The sequence below is a fragment of the Humulus lupulus genome, chromosome 6, assembly GCF_963169125.1.
Source record: "Humulus lupulus chromosome 6, drHumLupu1.1, whole genome shotgun sequence".
NCBI lineage: Eukaryota > Viridiplantae > Streptophyta > Magnoliopsida > Rosales > Cannabaceae > Humulus > Humulus lupulus.
Window position 1 is genome coordinate 31,152,842 of NC_084798.1, and position 20,837 is coordinate 31,173,678.

At 31.3% G+C, this 20,837-nt stretch overlaps 1 protein-coding gene across 1 annotated transcript; it reads left to right on the forward strand.

Moving 5' to 3' along the window:
• Window positions 1-378: 378 nt before the first annotated feature.
• LOC133782004 (rop guanine nucleotide exchange factor 1) lies at window positions 379-4,828 on the forward strand. Its single transcript, XM_062221142.1, has 5 exons — window positions 379-2,366; window positions 2,710-2,826; window positions 2,938-3,467; window positions 3,706-4,059; window positions 4,139-4,828. Exons 1-5 carry the CDS (start codon window positions 2,084-2,086, stop codon window positions 4,556-4,558), a joined length of 1,704 nt encoding a protein of 567 aa, XP_062077126.1. The 5' UTR covers window positions 379-2,083; the 3' UTR covers window positions 4,559-4,828.
• Window positions 4,829-20,837: the final 16,009 nt, after the last annotated feature.

The following is a 20,837-nucleotide window of genomic DNA, read 5'->3' on the forward strand; positions in this document are numbered from 1 at the left end:
AAATAGAGTTTAGCTTTTTTATTATTATTTTTTTATAAGGGTGTGTTTGGCAAATCACTTTACATAATAGTTTTGTTTTAATAAAGAGAATTTACTTATTTGGTTCTCTTTTAAACAGTAGTCATTTTAAAATCATACTGATACTCAGTCTCAGATTTAATAAATAAAATTTTGTCAATAAGACCAAATTGCAATCATACGTAGGTAAGTAATTAAATTTGAATTTGTAACTTATATAATTAAATTCAGTATGATTAAATTAGTAAAATTTTATTAATTAAATTTGAGTTTAGGCATCAAATATATATGATTTTAAAATACAAGTACCGAATATGTACGATTTTAAAATACAGAGTATTAAATGAGATTTATTGTAAACATAAAGTATTAAAATGATATTTTACAAAGACACAGTTACCATAATTTCCTACTCATTATTTTGTAAAATAGTATTTCGAACTCCTTCAGAAATTCCTAGACATTGTTGAGAATTCTCATCTGTACGTTTGGAGATGGAGGCGATTTTGTAAAAAATATCTAGTGTCATTTTATGGTGATATTATAAAATAATTTATTTTCACTAAGATTTTTTTTTTGTCCATTAATAATGTACACCATCGAACATATTTCAAAAGCAAACATGAAATAATATAATGAATTTTTCCCAACACTAATATAAAACTGATCAAATAACATTGAAAATTGATACAAATATCATTAAAAAAAGAACTATAAACCCAGATAAACAATTCATTTGCCTTTGTTATGTGATCATCTCCTAATCCCAAAGTCTTTGATAGTACTTTTATTACTTTGGTTGCCACTTTTCTTGATCTTGCGCTGAACTCTAATCCAGTCCAGCCTCCCTGAAATTTCGTTCAAATTCCTAATTACCTAATAATGTATATTAAAGGCATACGTTACAATAACTTATTTATATATAAATAATCAATCACCTGCATTTATCAGTATGGAAACTAATGTTTTTTTATATAAAAAACAAAAATTATAGGGACATATAGTGTTATACTTAGCCCTACATGCTAATACATGTAATTCTAATTCTATTTCTCATGTGGTCCACAATTATATTGAAAATAATGTCTAATAACATTATATTTTACATGTGTCCTTTTAGCATTATAGCCTCAGGGAAACGTATAATAGTTGATGTTTATTAAATTCACATTGATGTACGAAAATTAAATTAGATAGAAAAACATAATATTATTTGTTATATATTTATAATTAAAGATATAAATAATATGAGAAAAAAGTAAAAATTTTAATTAAAGGTTAGCCAATATCAATCACATTACTTATACTCCTATTGTTAAACTTTAAAAAAATATTAAAAAATCCACTATATTAATATGACAACAAGTTGACAGTTAGATAGGAAAAATGCAGAAGATAAGATATGGATTTATAAGGCATTTTTTAATAAGAAGAGTAGCAATCTTTTTTTTCTTATTTTATTTTTTATTACTAAAAAAATACATATAAATAAATAAATAAAAACTAAGCTGTTCAATTTTCAGTTATCATCAACCTCATAAGTTTTAGACAGACAAAATTCTATTTTATGCATTTTTATTTAAGTTAAGAATATAAATCAAAATTAAGTGGTATAAATATTGGATTAAATTGACTGAATATCCGAAGATGAAGATGTATCGTCAAAAGTGGTCCATTCCAAGAAATTTTGTAATTTTATCAAAAGTACTTACTCCTCTGATTTAATAATATAAAAATTAAGTAGCTTCCTTTTCAGTAGAGTGAGAATCCCCATCCCATTTTCCACTGTTAGAGAGAGAAAAAGTAGAGAGAGAAGAGTGAGAGAGAGAGAGAGTGTCTGGTACTTTATCTGCTTTTTATCATTTCATCACTACCACCACCACTACTCTTCTCCTTTCCTTTGCTTTGCTGCTGTTGTCTTCTCTTTCTCTCTCCCTCTCTCTCTCTGCAGAATTCTCAGACCACGCGAGGAGTAAGCGAAAGTTTCGGTGCTGATTGGCTGCGCTACTACGGCGAATGTGAGCCCGAGATCTGTTGATTTAGAGTCGACGGAGAAACTTTAACGATGGGAAGCGTCTCCTCCGACGACGAAGGCGTTTCCGATCAGCAGAGCGACCGCTGCGGAAGTTACAGCCTCAGTGCCGACGTCAGCGAGTCCGAGAGTTGCAGTAGCTTCTCTTGCAGAAGGTTTGACGCTGAAGGAGCTTCTAGTTCCATGTCTTCTTCTCCACGTCCCATTGCCGCTGACAAATTCTCGTTTTCCATACCGGTTATGCTTCCGTTCATTGGTGGCAAGGGGTTGGTGAGTTGGGACCACAAGCCACAAAAACGAGATTCCGAGTTATCTGGTATGTTTATATTTTGTATAAATTTTGTTCGGAAAGAGATTTGGTCATAGTGTTTGTTTGCGGAGAGAAATTATAAAAAATGAAATTAATCTCGAACTCTTTTGAGATCTTGCAATTTTTTTTAGTTTTTTTCCCGGGAAAAAAAATTCATGAAATTTAATCATACCAATTGTCTAGGAACGTGTAATACTATTTCTTTTACACTTAACTAAGCGAAATGGGTATTTTTTTAAAAAGATTATAATGTAGAATTGAGAGAGATCAAGTCTGTCATTCCTTTTCTGATTTGGGTAAAGAAAACAGTTACAGATTGATGATTTTGGCTGTTATTATAAATCTGCAGAGGTTGAGATGATGAAGGAGAGGTTTGCTAAGCTTCTGCTTGGAGAAGATATGTCTGGAGGAGGAAAAGGAGTTTGTACTGCCCTCGCCATATCTAATGCCATTACCAATCTTTCGGGTTAATCTCAATTTCTCTGAGTACATAGGTTTATATGGTTGTGTTTTTATGGATTCTAGCATCTGTAATGTTTTGCTTTTTTTCAATTTTTTGGTTTGTTCTTTGATGCAGCAACTGTTTTTGGTGAACTCTGGAGGTTAGAGCCACTCGCACAGCAGAAAAAGGATATGTGGCGGAGAGAAATGGAGTGGCTATTATGTGTGAGTGATTCTATTGTTGAGCTTGTACCTACGATGCAACCTTTCCCAGGTGGGGGAACATTTGAAGTCATGGCGAGTCGGCCTCGCTCGGACTTGTACATGAACCTCCCTGCATTGAGAAAGCTTGATGCAATGCTTCTCGCTATGCTTGATGGGTTTTCCAACACAGAATTTTCTTATGTTGATCGAGGTATAGTTCTTGACAATTCTAATGAAGGCAATGGATGCATGATTGGTGGAAGGCCTTCGATTAGGCAGGAAGAGAAGTGGTGGCTTCCATATCCAAAAGTTCCTCCAAGTGGGTTGTCGGATGATGCTCGGAAGAGGTTGCAGCAATGTAAGGACTGTACCAATCAGATACTAAAGGCTGCAATGGCGATTAACAATAACATGCTTGCAGAGATGGAGATTCCCAAAGCATACTTGGACTCACTGCCGAAGGTGTGTGATCAGTTCATTATATCCAACCAATTACATTGTCTTTAAACCCATTTGGTTGTTCAATGTTGTTGACTTGGTATTTGTAGTATTTGCATATTCCTATACTATTTGGTGCTATGGTTATTTAAAAAGCTCGTGTTTAAGAGTACGTTGATTTTCATTAACTTGTTTGGAAATAGTAAATAAAGTTTTGTTGGCATTAAGAATACTGACATCTGGTGTCCAATTCAAACAACAGACTGGAAAGGCATGCCTTGGGGAAATCGTTTATCGATACATAACAGCTGAACAGTTCTCCCCAGAATGCCTACTTGATTGTCTGGACCTCTCATCAGAACATCTGACTCTTGAGATAGCTAACAGGGTTGAGGCTGCTGTATATATCTGGAAAAAAAAGGATTGTAGGAAACAATCTAATGGTAAGAAGGGAAAGCGTTCTTCTTGGGGTGGCAAAGTCAAAGGCCTTGTTACTGACTCTGAGAGAAACCTCGTGTTGGCCCAACGAGCAGAAACTCTCTTACGCAGCCTGAGACATCGTTTCCCTGCCCTTCCACAGACTGCACTGGACATGAACAAAATTCAATACAATAAAGTATATTTAACACACAATCTTCTTAAATTAGTTTCTTAAATTTTTTTCCTTTCTTAAAGAATTTCCATTCTCTTTGCAGGATGTGGGGCAGTCAATTCTCGAGAGCTACTCGAGGGTGATGGAGAGTCTAGCCTTTAACATAATGGCGAGGATCGATGACATCCTCTATGTCGATGATGCCATCAAGGAAAGTGCTGCTTCAAAGTCAACGCCAGATCTCTTTGGTAGAGGTGGCATCAGTGGTCTTCCTATCCAGAAAAAGATGTCTCCCAGTCCTTTCTCCATACACCATACCCCTTTTGCCTCTCCTCTTGCTACCCCAACTATGTTCTCTTCGACATCACTCAGTGAAAGTCCGGGAAGGACATCTCTTTCTCTGAAGAAGAAGAACGGTCTCAAGGAAGAAGCAGATCGAAATTCTGATATGGATAGAGTATGGTCATATGTCGGGAACCTTAGTGCTAGACGTACTATTGGCGACGCCCCTGAGCGAGACTGAGCGAAGTAACTTATCGTCGTTATAGCTGACATTAACCTCAAGAAGTTCATCAATATTCTCGAGGAAATTACAGACTCAGTTTGTGGTTCTTGATAGTAGATATTGGTGGGTTGAGGAGCATGTATATTCTTTAGTAGTAGAATTTTAGTGATTTAGTATAGGTTAAAGTTTTGATCAGGTTTATCATTATGTTATTGTAGATGAAGGGAGAATACTATGCATGTTTTTATACTTAGTGGTATTTATGAAAACTTAATTATTCATCCTCCACGCATAATTCAGATGTACTTAGTTTATTTTTTTATTTTTTTAACTAAATAACCACCTTAAATTCTTACACTATCACAGTAAATTAATTTATGTTTTAATCTCAATTTATAAATTAATTTAATTAAAATGTTTGAATTTGAACATATCCCATATATATTTTTTAAGATACTCAAAATCGCTCAAGCATATGGCGAGTTGGAAAATTGCACACATTTGACTTAATATTGTAATTATGTTATAATGCACATAAATACAAATTAACATAAATAGATGAAATCATAATTAATGTACATTTAATATTTGTTGAAAAAATATATAAAATATTTTAATTAATTTTGACTTTTAAATAAAGAAATAAAATTAAAAACTCTCTAATTAATGTTATTTAATAAATGATATGTACAAAAATAATTAATGACAAAATTGGAAATGAAAAGAATTACTTATTACCATGGAAAATTTGTGGCAAAAATTAGTTAGTCTAAAAAGTTATACATAAATTAATAAATATTTTTTTTACGACAAAAATCAGTAAGTAGCCTAAAAGGTTGTACTTAATCATTAATTAATTTTTTTTGCGGGCAAAAATCAGTAAGTATTCTAAAATATTACATTTAAGTCACTAAGTAGTGTTTTTGTTGCAAAAGTCATATTTTATACTAATTTTGTATAAATTTTAATTAATTAATAATATAATATAAAAACACATTTCTAACTTTGAAAAATTATTTGTAATATATATATATTTTTAAAAAAATTAATTTCTAACATGAAAAAATTATACACCTTAAATTGAATTAAAACTTAATTTAATTAGAATTAAATACTTTTTTCATGTTAAAATTTATAAATTATATATTATTTTTAAAACAGTTTTCAAATAATTTTTCAATATTATAAATACATCTTTTTAGGTTTTTATTAATTAAATAAAATTAAGATAAAATTGGTGTAAAATGTAGCTTTTGCAACAAAAAAATTACTTAGTGATTTAAGTGTAATATGTCATATTACTTATGGATTTTAGCCGCCAAAAAAACTATTTAGTGATTTAAGTACAACTTTTTAGGGTACTTATTAATTTTTGCTGAAGAAAAAAACTATTTAGTAACTTAAGTAAAAAATTTAAGACTATTTTACTAATTTTTGCCACAAATTTTCATATTTTATACTAAATTTGACACAATTAAATACACTATTAGATTTTTAAAAAATATATATATATAACTTTGTATTATTAATTTGACACCCCGTTAAAGATGCTCAATGTTAGAATTTTGTAATCAATTTTTAAAATTATTTTAATAAATTTTTTTCCTTAAAGAAAAATTACTTCATTCAGTAAATAAATCAATTACAAAGAATTGGCATGTCAAAAACCAAAGCTTGACAAGCATCAAAGGGTAATCCCTATTCCTAAAAGCAATAGTTGTTTTTAATTTGATTCAAGTGATATTTTATCATTTATTCTCAAAATGTGGTTTGTTTCACCTTTGAAATATAATTTATGATGTTTTTGGCAATAGTTTCTTTAAAGTACATTTTGATCAGACAGTGTGATTAGCCAACCGACACTCTCTTAAAATCATCAAAAAAAAAAACAAGTGTAATGTGACATTGTGAGGTGTCAAAAATGTTTTTATGTTATTTGTTACAACTAATAAACCATGATTGTTTGGATATTTATGCGAACGAATTTTTGTTAATTAGAAGGACAGCTTAATTAAATTAAAATATTTTTTAGTGTAATTTTATGAAAGTGTTATTGTTGATCTTGATTGAGAGCCTAATTAACATTGCATGAAGACCAACAACCTAAAATTATTTTCGAAGGAATGTCTTCCCCTCAATAAATGAAAGAACAACTAGAATGAATAATATTGGAATGTAATGAGAGAAGAAAAAAAGACAGCACAACATACATATTCTTTTCAAGCCTTTAGATTGGCAATGAAAGAAATCCATCTATTGGAATGAATTAATTGGACATTTGTTTACAAATTAATGACTCAATTAATATGATTATACTTGGATTTAATTAAAAAAGAAAAGAAAAGAGATGAAAATGGGAATAATATTCCATATCCTAATCAAATGTGAAAATTTGGTCCATGACATGGTGTCCCAATCTATTAGCAACATGGTGGCCATGATTTGAGTCCGAAAATGATGAGCATCTTCTCTAAAATCATGCACATTATTTCATCCTAACTAACCATTACAACTCTACAAGCATCCAATGTACCAACCAAACTAATGTTTTGGGTTTGGGTGTAGTTCTTGACCCATGTGTAGAGGAAAAAAATGTGTTGTCCCCGATTTGTTGTCCCTTTATTCTTGTCTCATCAATGGAGTAATAATACGTGGACACACAAATATTACGTACATCTATGTGGCAAATTAGTTCAACCAATATCTAATATATATTTACATTGCTCGAGGGTACTAACATTAACGCAACATTCTAATTCTCTTTCTCCAATTAATATTAACATTCTCTTTGCAAGAATAATAATCTCAATTAAAAATTATATTTTTAATTTAAATTTAACATTAACATTTGTTGTATTAAAATTTAGAATAAATAGTATTTTTGTCCTATGAACTTTTAACACTACCAGATTGTACTCCTAAAATATACGGCGCGTTAAAATTTTCCCCTGAACTATTGAACTATCAGATCGTACCCTTATTTCTATTTGCATAAAATAATTAGCATATTCACCCCCAAACTTTGACAACTACAAAATTGTACCATTTTTAATTATAAAATTTTAAAATCTATTTTTCTAATTAATTCTTAAAAAATTTAAAAAAATCAATAAAAGAGTAAAATTATTTAAAATTCATTTTAAATACATTTAAGTTTAAAAATATTTTTTAAAAGAAAAACTAAATTGTTACAAATAAAAAAAATATTCCCTTCTTTTTTAATATATTTTTTAAATTACTTTCTATTCTTTTATTTTTTTCCCAATATTTTTAATTAATTAAGTTTTATATATATTTTTTTAAATTAGTATATTTTAAATTTGTAATATTTTATATATATTTAATTTTAAAATGATTATAGGGCCAAAAATGAAAAAATAGAAAGTAATTAGAAACATTAATAAAAATGAATAAAGAAGAAGAGAATATGTTTTTTTTAATTGTAACAATTTAATTTTTCATTTAAAAAATATTTTAAAACTTAAATATATTAAAAAGGAATTTTAACTAATTTTAGTCTTTTATTAAATTTTTAATAATTTTTCTTTAATTTTTTAAGAACTAATACAAAAATAGATTTTTAATTTTTTATAATTAAAGTGTGTACAATTTGGTAGTTGTCAAAGTTTGGGGACAAAAATACTAATTATTTTATGCAAATCATACCAGGAGGCACGATGTGATAGTATCAATAATTTAAGAAATTTTTTTAACAAATTGTATGTCTTAGGTAGTATAATCTGGTAGTATCAAAAGTTTAAAAGGCAAAAATATTATTTATTCTAAAATTTAATCTCAATTAAAAGTCCTATTATTTTGCTAAGAAAAATGTTGAGTAGCACGATGGAATTTTCATCCTGAAATGATATGGTCTTTCATGTAGGTTTTTTTTTTAAATTTGTTCGATAAATTTAATAAATTTTTTTTTGACTTGTACAGACTCTAAAACATTAGTGATTGTGAGGCAACTCCACTTGGGATGAATATCAATGTTCTTGTGGTAATAATCTATTTGATTAAGAACACTCAAACGGGCAAATCATTATTTTCATTTTAAATTTTAAATTGGTTATTTATATTTATTATTTTAATGATTTTACTAATTCTTTCTTATTTAGGTTCGGTATTCCCCTGAAGTTCTTCACAAATAATTTAAAAAAAAAAAAACTAAGTTGGTTGCAAATTAAAAAAAAAATGTTTATAAATTCTTTCCATATAAATTATATTTAAATAGATCATTTTTTTTATATATAAAAGTTACGTACAACACATAGAATTTAATTTAAATTTAGCACTATAAATTTACACAATCATTTATAAATTAAATTGGCCAAACATGTAACCAATTTTAACCTTCAGAAATATCTAACTTAACTAAGCCAATTGTCAACCTTCAACTCCAATAGATGTAAGCTTAGCATGTATAGAGTCGTAAATACAGGTCGAGCTTTCTAGCACGGCACGAAATCGATACGAGAAGAAAAAATATAGACTTGGGCCAGATACGACACGAATTGAAAATTGGCACGACACGACATAGGCCTGAGCACGGCACGGCACGACAAGCCCAAAAGCACGACACGAAAGCACGAACAAACTAGCCCGATATTTTGACATTAATAATGATAGTAAATTTTTATTTGTTAATTATTTATAAATTAAAATGATAATAAAAGTCTATTATTTTTCTCAATGTTTATAATTTTATAATTATATTAATTTATTTAAAGATTTATGAGTTACATTTTTTAGTATTTATTAGTAGGTATTCAAGTGTAAAGTATTATTGAAAAGTATATAAAAATATCTCAAACTATAATTTAAATAAAGAAATGTATTTGGATTGGTGGTGAATTCATTGATTGTTAAATAAGAAGTGGGGGCTTAATTCCTCATTCTCACATTTTTTTGCAATAATAAAATGGGCCTAAAAATGGGCTCGAACTTGGGCTCAAATAAGGAAAGTGAACCGGCCCGACATGGCACGACATGACATGGGTCGTGCTTATGGGTCGTGCTGAACTTACTCTTTCAAATATGGATCGACCCGACCTGACACGAATTTAAATACGGGCCTCACCTAAATTATTCGGAGGCACGAAAATGAGGGCCAGGTCGGCCCACATTTACAGCTCTTGTTCTTATGCTTGGATTTTTCAGGTTTCTTACTATTCTATAAAAAAAGAAAATATAAAATCATTCTATCATTCTCATATAAACATAACTCTTGATGAAATAATTTAATAAAAATATATATAATATATTACACGTTAAAATTAAACGATATAGTAGAGATTGACAAACTGGTTGAGATAATAGTATATAGTAATTGACTTGATCATTATTGTTAAATTAAGATGAAAACTAAAAAAAAAATTGTTATATTATTTTATAAATAATATAATGTTGATTAAATGAGAGTGACAAATAAAATAGGGTGTGTCAATTTGTAATATACAAGGGGAAGTTATAAATCTGGTTACTGATTTGTAACTCCCAAAATATTACAATAATCAATATGTAAAAGAAGATACATGTTCTTTATTTAATTTTCATAAGCTATAATGTTTTACATCTGTTAGGGATGTTATTTTGATAATTAGTAAGTGTTTGGATGTTACTAAATTGCATGGGAGATGATTTGGAACGTTTTGATAGCTTGTAACCAAAGTTGTTACTTGGGGTTTCAAATTAATAACCTGACAATTTCAGTTTCGAAGCATCTTTTTGATGCCTTGAACGTTGTAACACCCCAAGTAACCCCCAAATCATCCATTTAATTCTACAAACACTCAATTTATTATTGGTAACATCCAATGAGTTGGTGGAATTTGAAAATCAATTAGTGATCTCAAACTGTACAAATAGAAACCTTTATTCACTTGTAAGACAACTAATTTTCTATCAACAAAACATTTGACTAGAAAATACACCAAATGCTTTATAATTCCAGAGAGTTATTTCCTAATCTTGAGAGTCATTTAGTGCATAAAGATAGGGGAAATAAGATTTTGGACAAAGGTCTAAAACCGTGTTCAAATTGGTGATCCCTACTATTCTACATTTAAGGTGGTGTAAGTGTGAGAGTTTCTTTTCCTTCTTTTGGTCTTATTTTTCTCTATTGTTCATATCGTATTATTATTGTTTTGAGTTTGTATTTCTTCACTACTTATTCTTCTATTTTCACTCATTTTATTTGTATCTTAAGCATAGAGTTGTAACCTTCATTTTATCAATAATTTAGTTCAAAATGTATCTATTGCATAGAGTTGTATCTTGTGGTTTTATCCTCCATTGAAATATAATATTCTCTAACAAGAATATGTATGTGAAAATATAATAGTGAAAAAAATAAAGAATAAGTACATGTTTTGTAGACAAGGTTTATTTTTTTTTTTGGGGGGGTTCTTATGCATCTTCTCAAGAGCAATCTTCAGAAGTGAATAACTACCATGAATTTTCTTATTATTTTTTTATACCTTTTATCGATGTATCAGTTTTGCTGGTAGTATGAGTATTTTCTTTACTTTCAACTTTTTCTTCTCTCAAACATGCATCAACATCATCCAAAACTCTTTTAAATCCATCTCTAGCAACTTTATAGGCTTTTTCAGTCTCTAATCCTCTTGTTATAATTTGAGTGTAAGATTTGCACAAATCTTAATAATGTATTGCCAAACATACTTTTGGATCATTTCCATGATTAATCTCATATGTGTAAACTCTCATCTTTGCATGTTGTTTCCACCTTTTTAAATGAATTAAAAAGGTATTTTCACAGCATTACGAAAGGAAAAGACTTTAAGAACTACATATCGTGACATCAATTGATGTGTCCTATATACTTGTGTGGTGACTTTTTTTGTTAAAGATATTCAAGAACACCACTTGTATCCTCTATATGCATTTGAATTGTTCTTTTGGTGAGTATATAATGTTAGGATTGATTAAAATACAAAATTCAAGTGGTATTACATGAGTTAGGTGTAAAACACTAAGGGAAATTTGACATTTTATGCTAAAATTAAACACATGGTGTTTAACTATATTACTTAATTATATATTTTTTAACTATTCTTTTAATTCTTTTTCATCCAAAAAATACCCTTCTTCTAAACCCAAAAAAAGTCGCATTCATTTCTCTCTCTCTCTCTCTCTCGCTCTCTCTCTCTATCTCTCTCTCTCTCAGACCAAAAAAAACCACCACAGCTTGCAGTCAGCCGGACCTTCACCCACCACGACCTCAGCTAGACCTCAGCCGGACCTCCCACACACTCAACCGACCTCCACATTCATTTTTCTCACCCAAAAATAATGGGTAAGTGTTTTTTATGCAAAATATTGTTGGCTTTTGTTATATTTAGTGTAAGTTGTATGGATCTGCACATTGTTGGTTGTATTTTGTCCATTTTGTGTTCTGAAATGAAAGTAGACTATGCTCCGTTTTCTGCATTTTTTTTTTGTTTTTCGTTTTTTTGCGATTTTTGAACGATAAATTGCGATTTTGTGCGATTTCTACCAAAGTCAGAAGTTAGGGATGAAACTATGCGACATTTGAACGATGCCATTGCGATTTTGTGCGATGTTATATGTGTGGCAAAAACTAAGTATTTTTGGGCGATTTGTGGGCGACTTTATCTGTGTGCGATACTTGTGCGATATCATTGCGATTTTTTCTGTATTAATTTTGTCCAAAATTTCTTGCGATAGTTGTGCGACTTTGTGCGATGTTTTTGCGATATTGAACGATATGTGTGCGATTTTAAATTTGTACGACTTTATTTGTACTTTTTTCTGATTTAAATTTTTTTTTTTGTGACAGATTCAACTGTATTTGTGCCTGTATTGTATGATGGTGTTTGGGCTGTTGAGGGTTTCAACTGGGTATTCAATTCCCCAACAAGTCTTCATCTCATTCTGTGCAGCCATAATTGCTATTTGTTGGGCTTCGACCTTCTCCAATCTCTTCGCCAACCCAAGGTATTCGGCATCATTGGCTGCAGGAGTTGAGGTTGGAGGCACAGTGCCTGATGTGGACGGCTCTGTTTGTTCTTTCGGTGGTGATGGTGGAATGATTTTCGCAGTTTGAACATATTCCGCCACCCGTTTTGCTTGGGTCTCGAATTGAGTGGAATCTTGTGTTCCAGCTTCTGTTTCTTCCATCTCATCTGGGCCCATATCCACCGTGGGGACTTCACCCTCACAATTGGACTTCCAGCATTCAACCTCCCAATTCCAAGGGTACAAGATTTGAAGAACAACCATCTGCATAACCAAAAAATTAGAAAACAATCAATATCGCAGAAACTCGAAGAAACATCGCATAATGTCGCAAAATTATAATATCAACAAAGTAATAAAAATCACATTTATGTCGCAAGAAATCGCAATTATGTCGCTAATATTTTTAAAAGAAATCGAGAACATATCACACATAATCGAATAAACATCGCACAATGTCGCAAAAATCAAATATAAATCACAAAACAAAAAAATATAGTTGAATTGAATACCCAGTTGAAACCCTCGACAGCCCAAACACCATCATACAATACAGACACAAATACAGTTGAATCTGTCACAAACAAAAAAATTTAAAATCAGAAAAAAGTACAAATAAAGTCGTACAAATTTAAAATCGCACACATATCGTTCAATATCGCAAAAACATTGCATAAAGTCGCACAACTATCGCAAGAAATTTTGGACAAAATTAATACAGACAAAATCGCAATGATATCGCACAGGCATCACACAAGTATCGCACACAGATAAAGTCGCCCACAAATAGCCCAAAAATCACCCTAAAATCGCCCAAAAATACTTAGTTTTTTCCACACATATAACATCGCACAAAATCGCAATGGCATCGTTCAAATGTCGCATAGTTTCATCCCTAACCTCCGACTTTGGTAGAAATCGCACAAAATCGCAATTTATCGTTCAAAAAACGAAAAACCCAGAAGAAAACGCAAAAAACGGAGCATAGTCTACTTTCATTTCAGAACACAAAATGGACAAAATACAACAAAAAATGTGCAGATCCATACAACTTATACTAAATATAACAAAAGCCAACAATATTTTTCATAAAAAACACTTACCCATTGCTTTTGGGTGAGAAAAATGAATGTGGAGGTCGGGTGAGTGTGTGGGAGGTCCGGCTGAGGTCTGGCTGAGGTCGTGGTTGGTGGAGGTCCGGCTGACTGCAAGCCGTGGTGGTTTTATTTGGTCTGAGAGAGAGAGAGAGCGAGAGAGAGAGAGAGAGAAATGGATGTGACTTTTTTTGGGTTTAGAAGAAGGGTATTTTTGGGATGAAAAAGAATTAAAAGAATAGTTAAAAAATATATAATTAGGTAGTATAGTTAAACACCATATGTTTAATTTTAGCATAAAATGTCAAATTTCCCAACATTAATGGGGTGTTTGGTATAGGAGTTTTGTTTGCTGGGAATGAGAATGTCAAATCTTACCCATGTTTGGTAAATTTATATTTAATGGCTTGGGGGTTTGTGTTTCCAAGTAATTCCTATTTTTTAGCTTGATTTTAGGATAATCTTAACTTTTTTAAACACTTTTCATATTCCCTTAATCTAAACTTTCTCTAACTCTACTCCCACAAATCCAAACCTCATACCAAACACTCCCTAAATGATTTCACATAGTGAAGATGTGAAATTCTAATTTTTGTTGTAGGCATTTAAAAATTGTGTTTTTTGGTCTAAAGTGATACATTGAGGTATCTAAGAATGCCCAAAAAATTTGGGAGCATTTGGAGGTGTTTAAGGTTACTTTTGAGAAGTTGGACCTGCCTATATGTCGTTGTATCGCATCCTTGAAGACAATGCATCGCCTAAAACCTTAGGGTTTTGATTAATCGCAGCAGGCGACGCATTGCCTATAGATAAGCGATGCGTCGCCTGACGTGTCTGTACAGACACATGTTTTAAGCTCCAAATGAAATGTTTAAAAGTTATAATCTTATTGGTTGGACTTAATGATGGTACCTACACTATAAAAGGGTTCCTTAGAGTTTTGATAAACCTAATCACTATTTCAAATCTTTCTCTAACCTCTTTTTCTCTCTCTAGCTCTCAAGATCATAAGTTTTTTCCAATAAATTCATAAAGAAAGTGATTGTCTTTATGAATTTCAAGGCTTATTCAATCTCAATTCTCTTTCAAACTAGAGAAAGTATCAATCATTCATCAAGAGTTAGGAGATAGATAATTTGGACGATGATACATCTCATGTATAAGCCCTATGTTTGATTCTCTCCATCAAAAAGATTTAAATGGTGTTCTACAACTAGGGTTTGCATATTTTTATCTCAATCTTTTTTTGGACTCTGTCAAGTGTTATTGTGTGTAGATTCTTATTATTGTGGTGGTTTAATCTCATTCTCTCCCAACATATAATTCTAAAAATCATCCAAAATAAATCCAAAATTTGCGTGTCCACCATGTCCCCTATTCATTAATTCCATACTAGCCTTAGGAGCGATTCATGAATTCTCAACCAATTCAATTTCGAATGCTCGAGCAAGGATTATTCTTCTTTGTGATCTATGTAAGTGACTCTTACTAGGACTTGAAGCCACATGTATATGCTCTGCATTGAATTCAACAATTTGATATTTTTCAAATTGATGAAATTTGATGTTCATCCTCGCCAACATAACCAAATCATGTTTAAGCACGTTGACATTTCACATTATCATATCATTTATCATTTTCACGAAAGCCTTTACATAAGCAACAAATAGTTATATCTTTTATTTTTCCATTCTTGCTTCTTCGTATGCTAAAGCCAATTTTATAAGTATAAAGATAAACATTATAAAAATTGTAAGCTTGTTCTTTGGTTTCAAATTTCATGCTAATTTTTGGTACCTCTTCATCAAAAACGTTGGAATAAATCTATTTTATTTTCATTGTATCATCAATTGTAACCTTTTGGTCTTTATTTCTTTGATTGCTGGACTGTCCTTCCACATCATTTGTATCAACATTCATTGTCTTAATCCCAAAAAAGAAAACCTGATGTTAATTTATACAATGTGTTGTCATGCCTACGACTCTCTTAATTGAACTTAGAAAAAAAAGTACACATATAAAGAGTAACAGAGTATTTAAGATATAAGATACGCTGAAAATAATATAATACTGATATGCAAAGAAAAAAAAAAAAAAAAAACTTCGCTATTATACATTAAAAGAAAAAGAGTAAAACAACATTTTGAACAAAATATTTCATTAGTTCAACATAATATCAACTAATTTAGCATAGTATATGAGAAATAAATAAATAAACAAAATTTTGTTCCAAAGAAAAAGAAAAGATATTGTAAAAGAAAAAGAATGAAATATATATATTTTTAAATATTAATTAATACAGAATAATATCAAGTAATTATGATATGGTATATACGACAAATAAAAGAAAATCAATAAAATTTTGCATCAACGGTAAAAAAAAAAAAAAGAAAGAATGCATGTTGTTAAATTTTGATTAATTTAAAATATCAATTTGAGATTCAAATAGTTAAAAAGAAAAAAAGGGAGAAACATTTTCATTCTATGGGTTCATTTATTTCTTAAAAAAAAAAAAGAGAGACATAAAAGTTTTCCTCTTTGATGGTGGTTGGGACGGGACTATGGTGCCTGAGGTTTCAACGTTGATGGTTCGACAAGTTATGGGTGGTTCCGGAGATGGGGTAGGTTGTGCGTGGCCCTCTTGTGCGGGGGTTGGGCGGTACTGTGCGGAACCTTGGTTGTGCCTAGGGTTCAAGGCATGATGGGTGCCAACTTTTCGTGGTGACAGAAGGGATCGACGGGGCTTCGTCGGGAAGGCAGTGCCGGTTGGAGGTGGGACTCGACGCGACAGGCAGATCGAATCTATGGCTTGGAGCATTCGAAGCGGGATAATTCAAGGGTGGTCGTGGTTTTGTGGACTATTTCTCATGGTGGCAAGTTTTTGCTTTAGTTTTGTTTAACTTTCCGAATAAAGGCGGACATCTCTCACTATAGTGTTGGTGTTGCACATTTATTTTATGTGTGTGTTGTTATTGTCTTGTTTTGTTATGTGTGTTATGTTTGTTTATTTCCATCGTCAAAAACCTTACTGATGGGGTCTGTGTGTTTTGTGACGAAATATTCATGTCTGGAGCTTACTCAAATTTGGATATGGACGAACAAGACATTGGTCCCTTGGTTTGTGATTGTTCGTTTCTTTGCCTCAACCTTCACGGATCTGGTGGATCGTTTCTTATTTTCCAATAATGAAGTCTTTAATCGTATGAATGATTTTATGTATTTTTTTTTTATTACTAGAGTTATTATGTCACTTTGCCATTCAGAAAGGAAGCTTGGTTTACTTTACATTCATTGGGTGCTGAATTGTTGGCGCCTATTGGACTTAGTAGAAGTTTTGTATGGACTTTCTTTCCTTTGAAAATTGTAACGGTTTGTTAGTGATATTGTTCATTTTTGAGCTTGTAATGAGTTATGTCATATTAACTTTATTAATGAAGATTACCTATTTTCTATAAAAAAAAAAAGGTTTAATTGAGATTATTATTATTTTTGGAGAGAGAATGTTGAGATTAATTGGGGAGACATTAGTAACATTATCAAGCAATACAAATATATGTTTATATTAAATAATTAAAATTTGATTAAATGAACCTTTTAATTCATAGGTTTAATTTATAATTTTTTAATATTTTATTATAATAAAATTCATAAGTATTTATTCTTAAAAAAATTATTTAATTTTAAAACTAGAATTCATCATATCTTTATATATAAAAAGTGTATATTTAACATATTCTTGAGTTAACATTTTATATATATATTTTTTAAATTAAAAATTATAAGATAATTTTTTATTTAACAATGTTTTGGTTTAATTTTTCTTTAACATGTTTACGTCATTTTTTTACAATATATGATTTTTTATTTATTTAAAATCACCACAGGAAAACAGGTCTGCAACAACGACTTTTGTCGTTGCTGTAGATCCAGAAGTCGTCGTTGTAAGTTTACAGCGACGACATGTCGTCATCAAAACGACATGGTTGTAGGTCTGTATGTGTAGCAACCTCCATTGACAACAAAACACAGTCGTTGCAGTAGGGTTTTACTACAATGACGACATGTCGGTCGCAATAGGGAATCCATTTTTTTGGTTGAACTTGGATATTGCGACGACATGTCGTCATTGTAGGAGGTTGCAAATTTTAAAAAACTCTTACAGCGACCACATGTCGTCGCTGTAGAGTGTCTGAGTTTATATACCTGTAGCGATGACATATTGTCGCCGTTGGGTCACAAAATCTCAGATTTTCGTGTTCAGCGAGCACCCTACTGCGACAATATGTCATCGCTGTAGGTATATAATTTTTTTAAAAAATTAATTAATTATATCAATTAAAATTTAATTAATAAAATATTAAATATTAATTAAATAATAAAACCAATTTATTATTAATAAAATAATATTTAATATTAATATGATATTAAGATAAAAATAATTTTGTTCAACTTAATATAAACATAAGTAGTACAGTCTCCAAAATGTAAAAACACAACACAACCAAACTAAATGTCATATAAATTAATCGTGAAGTCGTCATCATCGTCGAGCTACAATGGTGGTTGTGGCTGCTGTGGTGGAAATTGACCGAGCCTGGAAAGTTCGCCATCATGGATCGTATCATATTCATGTTCAAGTTCACAGGCTGAAATTGTGGAGTTTGGATGGTTGGACTTGTAGCTTGCATATATTGTTGCATTTGCTGGAAGTTGCTGTTCTGGGTCATAATGACTTGACTGAAGTATTGAACCATGGACTGATCAGCTGGTACCATTGGAGGGCCGATTGTGGTGGACATAAATGGTGATGCCTCTGACTGTGAAGATGATCTGGTGGCGCCTGAGGCAAAGGTACTAGTGCCCTTCAACTTGCGTCCAATACCTCAGTTGTGGCCACGACGTTGACCAAGTACCTCTGAGATGACTTGTGTCTCATCGACAGAGGCACTTCCTGCTGAAGATTTAGATTGGGATTGAGATTGTGTCTGGACTTCTTGCAGCAAGGCATCCTACAGTTTAAAAATAAGATAATTAATACATAATATAATTAAATAATAAACATATTTACAAAACTTAGAAAGTTACTTACATATGTATCCTTAGCATTTGTGTTCACCCATCCACATGTCAGATGGTTGTGCATGTCATGGAACGTATCAATAATGTTGGACAGTTCCTTAGTCTGAAGATTCATCTTTAGAAAACAAAATGTAACAAAATATCAGTTAAATATTGAAATTATTATTAATATAACTAAAAATATTTCAAATTATCTACATATTTTCATTTACCTTCTTAAATCGAGAAAAAGCATACGAGGTCGATCCTTGGAGACTTTGATACTTTTGTTTTGCTCTGTTGCTAGCTTTTTCCTTTGAGCGTGCCATGAACTGTGGAGTAGTGAAAAAGTCAACCAACTTCTGCCAACTTTCGTTGTCCTTGTCTTTCGGTGGATTCTTTTTGGCTGTCTCGATATCATCATACCCTCCATGTTCATCGAAGTGTTTTTTCTTGGGACTTAATCTATCCTTGTAGCAATCCTGAAACTCTCGTTCAATGTCAGTCTCTATCAGTCACCACTTAGGGAGAGCTCGGGGAAGAATGAAAAATTCCTTCAAAAAACAATCATACTTGTTAGAAAAAACATTACATGTGAATAAGTTGATAAATTTATCTCAATCTTTTGCATGAATCATATCTTGTGCTCATTCGGAACACCCTGCCACGAATCATAATATAACGGCACATGGTGACCAATAATGTTACCAATAAGTCTCGTGACCAATGTCCCAAAATCACCAACTGCTTTGTAGGTTCCCTCATTCAGATAAAATTGTAGATTCAATGGACATTTATTGTCATCGACGAGCTGCTGCAAATTTTTGGATCGAGATCGACCTCTTCTTTTTGCGGCAGCCACTGTATATTTATTTAAACAAGAAAATTAAATTGAATAAAATAATAACAATTAGTCATTTATTGATAAAATATAGACTAATTATATTATATTACATGTCTCACAGAAGTAGGCACCCATGTAGGATCTGGAGGATGATCACCCGCTCTATCACCGCCATGAGAACGAGTAACAATATCAAACATATCTTTATATTTTATATAATTATTAACTTTAAATCAGTTATAAAATAATAGTAATAAAATGTAGGACATCCACATTATAATTTTGGTAATGCTTTGGAAACTATTTGAAAAACAAACATTGTTGAGAAAAGCCATATATTGATTGAAAAGTCTTGAAATTAAAACATACACATTAAACATACAATAAGAATATTCAAAAGAAAATATTATTCCTCATCAATGTCGATTCCTACATCATCATCTGTACTTTTTAAATCATCTTCACTAATTTTTTCATCCTCGTCGTCATTGATGAAACCATCATCCACATTCGGAATAGATTGAGACGTTTCCCCAATTATGCTGGTGTGACCAAGTCGATCCAAAGGCATAACCTCCAACTCTCATAATTCCACAGTGAGTACAAAATTTGATGAAGTACTATCATGCACGACATCAACCTCGCTATCATCATTGATACTTGGATGATCTCAGATCTTTCGATGATTGAGTTTTTCTACTACCTTCCAATTTTTGTTTCTTGAAGGATCTTCCAAGTAAAAAACTTGTTTTGCTTGAGTGGCGAGAATAAATAACTCGTTCTTGTACCATTCAAAATTAATCATGATACTAGTGATGTTATTCTTAGTCACATTTCGACCCTGCTTACATCGATGTTGAACTATTTGCATCGAAACAATACTACCGAGTAACCATGAGAATAACATAACCCTACAATCTCCTCAAGTTTGCCATAGAAAGTGAAATCATCAGTTCCTGGCACCGAAACTCCACTATTTTGAGTGGTACGTCTTTCTTCATAACTATGTACCAAAAACTTCACACTGTTAACCATGCAAGAAATGTAGGAGTATGCATTCTGATTGGACCTGTTTGTTAAAATGATGAACCCAAAACGGGTATGTTTTAAAAATTTATAAATCGCAAGCGCACGAATCGTTCATATAGAATAGTGATCGTGTAAGCAAGGATGTCAAACCCAAACGAGTTGTCTAAAATCGAAAAGAAAACTATTTTAAACCAAAATTAATAAATTCTAACCTAGCTCCAAAGATTGATGAGAATTTGTAACAATAAAAAATAAAATAAAAGATAATAAT